The sequence below is a fragment of the Tupaia chinensis genome, unplaced genomic scaffold (genome assembly GCF_000334495.1).
Source record: "Tupaia chinensis unplaced genomic scaffold, TupChi_1.0 Scaffold000548_1, whole genome shotgun sequence".
Taxonomy (NCBI): domain Eukaryota; kingdom Metazoa; phylum Chordata; class Mammalia; order Scandentia; family Tupaiidae; genus Tupaia; species Tupaia belangeri.
This window is the reverse complement of record NW_006160060.1, coordinates 911,383-919,282: the sequence shown is the minus strand read 5'-3', so window position 1 is coordinate 919,282 and position 7,900 is coordinate 911,383. Positions and strand designations below refer to the sequence as shown.

Sequence of the window (7,900 nt, the reverse complement as noted above, 5' to 3'; positions counted from 1 at the left end):
GGCAGCTTGTCCGGAGCGCACGTCCTCTTACAGGGCATGGTGGACACTGCGAACAAGAACTTCGGCGGCGGGAACACCGCTTGGGAGGAGAGGGCGCTGTCCAAGTATGAGTTCAGGTGAGCGAGGGCCACACAGCGGGGCCTCAGCCCGCTAGCCCTAACCCGTCGTAGCGGCCGCTGCCTCAGGCCATTATGGCCTCGGCTTCTACACTGGGCACTGCCACCCCGGCCCGCCGGACCAGCCCTGGACCCTGCGACAGCTGACGGCTGCCCTTCCCGTCTCTGCCTGGAGCTCTGGCCACCTGTCCACGTTAACACTTGTGGCCTGACCACTAGGTCATCCCTTGGTGTGATGTTTCAGGGTCTTCCATCACCCCGCCTGGCACTCTGGGCCCCCGGCGTGTGGGTGAGCCCCACAGGCCAGCAGGCTCCTCGGTCCCAGCAGCTGTGTCCGGCCTTGTTGCAGCGAGATCCGCCTGGTGGAGATCCTGGAGGGGCTGTGCGGGAGCAGCGACTTTGAGTGCAACCAGATGGTGGAGCGGCATGAGGAGCACCTGGAGGCCTGGTGGCTGCGGCTGTGAGTGGCTGCTCTAGGAGATGCTCTGGGCACTACTGGCCCTGCCGCATCTCCCACCCAGTGACAAAACCGGGAGCTTGAAGGTCCTGTTTATGGTGGGACTTCTCAGGGTTTATGGCGCTGACTCCTCACTTCGAGCTGCTTAAGCAAGTTGTCCCGGGAAGACCAGCAGAGAACGTAGTGGTTACATTGCTGGGCTCCCACAGAGTCGACTGTGGTTCGAGTCCCAGACCCGGTGGCTTAAAACTTACGTTGGGCGCATGTGTGTGCGTGCCAAGAGTCCTGGGAAGAGACTGGAGGAGAAGGGATTGCGGTGTGGCCATCCCCCCAGGGGGTGATTCTCGCTTTTCTTTCTCTCTCCAGTGAGCCCTATAGCAAAAATCTCTCAAAAAAAAAAAGAAAAGAAAAGCTGTCATGTGAGAATTACTGAACGCTTTCTAATCCTGTAGGAAGAAGGAGCATCCTGATTTATTTGAATGGTTCTGTGTGAAAACGCTGAAAGTGTGCTGTTCCCCAGGAACCTACGGGCCCGACTGTGTTGGTAGGTTTCTCGGAAACCCCAGGTTTAATATGTCACTCCTGTTACCACTGTCCGGGATTCTGGGTGGATCAAAGCATGGGTCGTGGGCCGCATTAGCTCCATGTGGGGTCTAGGACCTGCCGCCAGCATCGTCCTCTGTGGGGCAGTGCAGAATACCCCACACCCCAGACCACAGCCTCTCTGCCAGCTTCATGCCCCGGGAGTTACCCTCTGGGCTACAAAACTCCCAAGCACCTAATGCCAACTGCACCCTAACTCAGGTTTGTAGGCTCCCCCAAGGGTCACCCTCGCTGACCTGCCTGCATGCTTTTGCCCCACACAAGGGAAGTAGCCACCAGCATTGCTCTGCCCTAGTGCAGCACAGGCCACCTCCACGTGGGCGCCTGTCCGGCCGGCCGTGGCCTTTACCTGCGTGGGGAAGAGGTTCCTCTGGGAAGAGGTGTGTGCTGATGTGGAGGCGGGTTTCACAAGTCGGCCCTGTGGTCAGGTGGGGCCAGGGCCACGACTGCCTCCCGCACCCCCCCGGCTTTCCCTCGCAGCCCATTGAGGTGCCCTCCTGCCTGTGCAGTCCCACGTGCCCAGTGCAGAAGCACCCCCATGTCCCAGAGCCACGCTCCGTAGCCAAGCCCGGTAACTGATGGTTTGCCCCACATAGGGGACCCGCGTTGGCCTTCAGTCCCTGGGAGACCAGAGGCTGTGCTTTCTGCAGCTAGAACCGTGTAGGGTGTGGATATTGAGAAGCTCGGTGGCCACTAGATGGTGAGCATTTGAGGGCACAGCAGGCCACCCCAGCGTGCTCTGAATATGGCTTTGTGTCCCCGGCAGCGTGCCAGGGCGGGTCCAGGAGGCCCTGCGGTGGGAACGGCCACTGCAGCGGGGACGGCAGCAGAGAGGGGGACGGGTCCTGCCAGTGCCACGTTGGGTATCAGGGCGCACTGTGCACTGACTGCGTGGATGGCTACTTCAGCTCGCTGCGGAACGAGACCCACAGTGTCTGCACAGGTATGGGGCAGCCTTCCCTGGGCACCTCCCGATGTTCCCAGAGGCCCAGGGCAGCCTGGGAGTCCTGGGAGGTGGGGACCTGGGGAAAAGTGCGAACAGGCCAGCCGGTGGCGTGGAGTTAAGATGGCCAGATCCCACTTAGCCAACTGCACGGTTTAAGTCCCAGACCCGGTAGCTTGAAGAACACTCCAGGCGCATGTGCATGCGTGCCCGACCACAGTCCCAAGAGGAGAGTGAGGGGAGGGCTTGCAGTATGGCCATCCCCATGGGGGTGCTTTCTCACCTCTCTCTCCTCAGTTAGCACACAACCCTCTAGCAAATTCTTTTTCAAAAGGCGTGAGGGGGGAACCAGCAGTTAGCATAATGGCTATGTTGCTGGACTCCCACGTAGTCAATCACGGTTCGCGTCCTGGACCCCGTGGCTTAAACTCACGCCGGGCACGTGTGCATGCGTGCCCAGGATCCCGAGAGGAGAATGAAGAAGGGATTGTGGTGTGACCATCCCCCCTGGGGGGTGATTTCTCGCTTTCTGTCTCTGTGTCTCTCTCTGTCTGTCTGGCAAGCACATGCGCCCTATAGCAAAAACCTCTCCCCCAAAAAATAAAAAGGGCGTGAGGGGAGTGTTTCCGAATGATACTCAGGAGGGAGGCCCTGGCTTCCTCTCGGCGTCCTTCCGGGCAGGCTTGAGCACACTGTGGCATTGCCCTCTGCTCAGGCTCGTTCTTGGACCCGGCACCAAGTGGTGGCCCTGCTCTGTTCACTCAGTCCCGTGGAAGGGATTGTGGTGTGACCATCCCCCCTGGGGGGTGATTTCTCGCTTTCTGTCTCTGTGTCTCTCTCTGTCTGTCTGGCAAGCACATGCGCCCTATAGCAAAAACCTCTCCCCCAAAAAATAAAAAGGGCGTGAGGGGAGTGTTTCCGAATGATACTCAGGAGGGAGGCCCTGGCTTCCTCTCGGCGTCCTTCTGGGCAGGCTTGAGCACACTGTGGCATTGCCCTCTGCTCAGGCTCGTTCTTGGACCCGGCACCAAGTGGTGGCCCTGCTCTGTTCACTCAGTCCCGTGGAATGTTCTAGCAAAAAGCTCTCTCCCCCTGCAGTCCTCTGGTGGCAGGCCCTCGGATCACAACACGGTACAGAGGCCAGTGTTCCCACTGTCACGCCCACTGTATCTGCAAGCGAGCCGAGGACTGTGCTGAGCCCTGTACTGCATGGCAGGACACCAGGACCCGGGAAGGCCCCTCTCCCTGGTCGCCCACGCAGTTCCCCTCAGGACACACTGCCTTGCCTGCCTGGGCAGTCGCAGGGCCTGGGCCTCCAGAACCATCCTGGCTCTTCCTTCTCTGGTTGAGAGCGACCACCTGAGTGCAGCCTTGTCCCAGTGCTCGGCGGTTCTGCAGCAGGGGCCGCCGCCACCACGTGCTGATGACAGCTGCACCTGAGCGTCCAGGCGGCTTTCCCATGAGAAGCCCTGAGTCCTGGCCTGCTGAGAACTCAGGGCCCACCTGTCTCAGCCAGTGGCCGTGTTGCTCGAGCCCACTGGCTTCCCTTCCCACCGATCTCGCTGGGCGTTCCGCGCCTCGGCACCTTTGCTGCATTTTCCACGCTTTGCCCGCCCCCCACCTCCCCGTGCTCCTCCCGTCTCCCCCACCCCTCCCTCATGACTGAGGACAGACTCGCTACTGGGTCGTCCCTAACCTGGGTGCCACCTTTGCCTTCCAGCCTGTGACGAGTCCTGCAGGACGTGCCAGGGCCCGACCAGCAGGGACTGCCTCGAGTGCGAAGTGGGCTGGGCTCGTGTGGACGACGCCTGCGTGGGTGAGGGCCGGGTTCTCCGTGTGGTGGCCTCTGCACCCCTGGCCTGCTGCCCCAGCCCCGTGCCGGGTCAAGAGGCCCATGCAGTCTGCCCGCTTCCCCTGCGTGTTCTGTGCCCTAATCTCTGGGCCAGGTGTCCTGGCCACAGCTGTCCTTGCTGTCCAATGCCCTGGGGCTCACAGGCTGATGGGCACCAGTCACCCTGGGACAGCTGGTGGCCTCAAGAGCACGCCCTGCTCGGTGTGCACAGGGAAGCCTGGTTTCATGCCTGACTGTGCCCCTCAGACCTGTTTCACGACGTAGGTTGGCGCCTGGCCCGCAGGGGCCACGGTGGGCACTGAGAGGCCACGTCTCTGACTGTGGTGGGCAGCCCCACGGGGAGGTCCTAGGTGGAGCTGTCCTCCGTGCAAGGGCCGGTGGCAGGGGAGGTGGCCCAACCTGTCCAGGTCCGCGTGGTGGAGCCAGGGCATGGACCCTGGCCTTGGTTCTGGAGGTCGCTGTACTCCCCACCCATCCCTGCTTGGCAGCACCCCACCCCCAGTTTCCACCCTGGCTTCCGCTGTCACAGTCTGTGATCAGGGTGTGTACAAACCCGGGCCTGGCATCTCGAGACACCGTGGCGCCAGCTAAGGGGCTCTTCCACAGGCAGGGGCCAGGCTGGTTCTGGTTTCAGCTCTCGGCAGCTGCGTGGCCTTAGGCAAATTAGGGGCCCAACTCTGCCTGTGTTTCGTATGTGGAGCAGGGAGGGCAAGGGCCCTGGGGTAGCTTGAAGCCACGTGCAAGCAGGAGGTACCACACACCAGCTAGTATCATCCATGTCTCCCACCGATGGCACCGAACTAGGGCCGGGCCACCTGTCCCCACCCCTCGTATGCACACAGGCCTCTTCCTCCCTGCCCTCCCTCCTCCAGCCCTGGCTGTCGGCTGCATCAGGCCATGGCCTGTCCCCTGGGAGGTGTGGGTGCTCACACTGCTCCCTTCCAGATGTGGATGAGTGCGCTGCGGAGACGCCGCCCTGCAGTGACACACAGTACTGCGAGAACGCCAGCGGCTCCTACACATGCGAAGGTAGGCCGCCTAGGACTCCGCCCTGGGCTGCGGTGAGGCAGCGCGCACTCCCAGGAGTCCTGGCGGGCTTCTGGTTCTTCCTTTTCGGACGTCCATCTGTGACTTTTGAGCATGGCTTCTTCAGGTCCTACCCGTTTTAAAAACGTCTAGTGTGTGGGACCAGCAGATGGCATGATGGTTACTCGAACCATGTAGTCGATCGTGGTTAGCGTCCCAGACCCAGTGGCTTGAAACTCATGCTGGGCACACATGCGTGCCCAAAATCCCAAGAGAAGAATGGAGAAGGGATTGTGGTGTGGCCATCCCCCAGGGGGTGATTGCTCACTTTCTGTGTCTCCGGTGAGCGCACACCCCCTATAGCAAAAGTCTCTCTCTGGGGGAAAAAATTTAATGTGGCAACATGATCACTTGGTGCAGAAAAATGAGAAAATTGAAATGTGCGGAAGCTGTCAAGCCCCACTGAGGGTGAGCCTGGTAATAACCGGCGCTGTCACTGACGTCCCCCCTTACCCAGGGTGCGGCGTGAGCCTCTATACGTTAGCTGTTTTCTGCAGCGTACTGGTGACATCGGGGTAGGCCGTCGCCTAGTGTTCCCTTCCTTTTCACAATTTGCACTTGCTGGAGGCAGACAGAAGAGAGAGAAGTGAGAAAAACCCCTTAGGAGGGATGATCACACTGCAATCCCTCCTTCGTTTTTCTTTTTGAGATTTTGGGCATGCACACACACATGTGCCTGGCATGCTTTTCAAGCTGCCGAGTCCAGGACTTGAACCACCATTGACCATGTAGGATCCAGTCACCCTAACCATCATACAATTGGCCAGGCCCGTATTTTTCTTAATCATACCAATTTTCCCACCATTTAAACTTCGACTGCTTTCTAGGAAGAACCATCCACGTTCTTCATTACCTTCTAGGGGTTAATTTCTACTTGCTCGGCCTGGGGGTGCATTTTAGGACTGCACTATCCGAAACGGCTGTGCAGTTCTTTGTCCCAGCAGTGGGGACAAGTCTGCCTCCCCTGCCTGCAACAGCCCGGGTGTTAACTGTCCGACGCGGGCCATGAGGTGCTGCCGTGGACACCTCCAGGATCCCGCGAGGTGGCTGCAGCTGTTGCAGGCACCAGGTCTTGCTGGAGAAGACGGCTGGCTGGGATTCTGCGTGGCTGGCAGGACCTAGAGGGCTGTTTCAGACGCGCTCCTCCCATCCTGTGCTTTGCCTCACTCCCCAGGAACAGCACACGGGCATGAAGGGAGTCCGCGCTCTCACCCGGAGGCAGAGCACAGAAAGCCCGAGCTCTGGCTGCCCGCGGCACTCCCACCCGGAGCACGGCCTCCTCCTGCCTCGTGTGGTGCATGGTCTGACGCTGCCACCTCCCCTTCTCCCCAGACTGCGACCCCACCTGTGTGGGCTGTACCGGGAAGGGCCCCGGGAAGTGCAAGCAGTGTGTCACCGGCTACGCAGAGGAGGGTGGACAGTGCACAGGTGAGCCATGTGGGCTGACCGGGAAAGACCTTCTGGAAGGACTGCTGAGCAGCTCTGGCCCAGCCCCTGGTGCCCAGGTCCCCACTTTCCCATCAACTCCTGGGTGACACTTGGCCATAGCTCAAGTTCAGCACCTCCAGGGTCATGTGGTGGTCCTAGGCTAAGCCAAACCCACCACAGCCACCCGGGCGAGCGCAAGTGCACGCCGGCTCCCGCCCTCCCGAGTGTGAGTGCATGCCGGCTCCCGGTCCTCACTCCCGCCCTGGCATTCTTTGTGCTCTGAGACGTGAAACTGTTCTCCTGAAGTCTCTCCTTGGCAGTCTTTGTGGTTAGAGTATGTGAGTGGGTCACGGTGAGTGACCCTGAGGACCCAAGATGCGTATCTGCTGTGTGTGTTCCTCCTCCAGATGTTGATGAGTGCTCCCTAGCAGAAAAAGCTTGCATGAGGGAAAATGAAAACTGCTACAACACCCCTGGGAGTTTCGTGTGTGTGTGTCCCGAAGGCTTTGAAGACACAGAAGAGGCCTGTGTGGAGACAGCAGGAGGTGGTGAGTGCTGCACCTCTTGCTGGATTGGGGCCTGCCCTCTCCGGGTACGTGGCTTATGTCACCATAGCCACGTGGTCTGGGAACTCCCAAGTTAAAGACATTAGCACAGACAGCAGCCTTAAAGGATGACCGCTGCGTTCTGAAATCAGGCACACAGGACCCTCACTGGCACACAGAGGCCAGGGGGGAGTTTGTGGCACAAACAGAAGTTAGGGACATGGAAGGCACATCACAGACCCGTAACTCAGCAGAGTAGACAGAGGTGAAGGTGGAATCAGCGAACTGGAGAGTGGGTCTGGGGGAACTGCTGAGGCTGCTGCAGAGGAAGGAGGTGGAGGATAGCGAGATGGCGGTGTGTCCACGTCCTGGGCTGCCGTGACCAAGGACTGCCAACTGGGGACCTCAGCAGAGATGAGCTCCCTCTTAGGGAAGCCAGGAGTCTGAGACAGGATGTCAGCAGGGCACACGGCTGTCTTCTCCCATGTCCTCATAGACTCTTCCATGTGTTCACACGTCTCTGTCCAAAGTGCTTCCGTGAGGACACCACCCCCATATTAGGGACCACCCTCATAACCCTGACCATCTGCAAAGATGTTGTTTCTAGGCAGGACATGTTTATGGTACCTTTGAGAGGTGTCATTCTGCCCTGGCAGCTTCAGAAGTTCTAGAAAAACCCAGATAGTAGGAAGGAGGTGCCCTTCAAAGAGGCCACGGCCAGGTTTCCCAGCTCCACATTCCAGAAGCCTCCTGAGTTCTGGGCAGCAGGCACAGTGAGGCCACACCTGAAGTGTCTCATCCCCTCAGGGACAGCAGACGAGCCGGTACTCGGCAGCCAGACTCGGGGCTGGGCTCCGACTGGCTCCGGGG

General features: G+C 59.8%; 1 protein-coding gene across 1 annotated transcript in view; it reads left to right on the top strand.

The window, feature by feature from the left end:
- Positions 1-33: 33 nt before the first annotated feature.
- CRELD2 (CRELD disulfide isomerase 2) overlaps positions 34-7,900 on the top strand; it is a gene marked incomplete at its 5' end in the record, with an annotated part of 8,659 nt that continues 792 nt past the window's right edge. Inside the window, 8 exon segments of the mRNA XM_014591270.2 lie at positions 34-116; positions 466-576; positions 1,026-1,117; positions 1,943-2,119; positions 3,840-3,935; positions 4,917-5,000; positions 6,390-6,485; positions 6,893-7,033. Coding sequence (XP_014446756.1) covers positions 34-116; positions 466-576; positions 1,026-1,117; positions 1,943-2,119; positions 3,840-3,935; positions 4,917-5,000; positions 6,390-6,485; positions 6,893-7,033 — 880 coding nt within the window.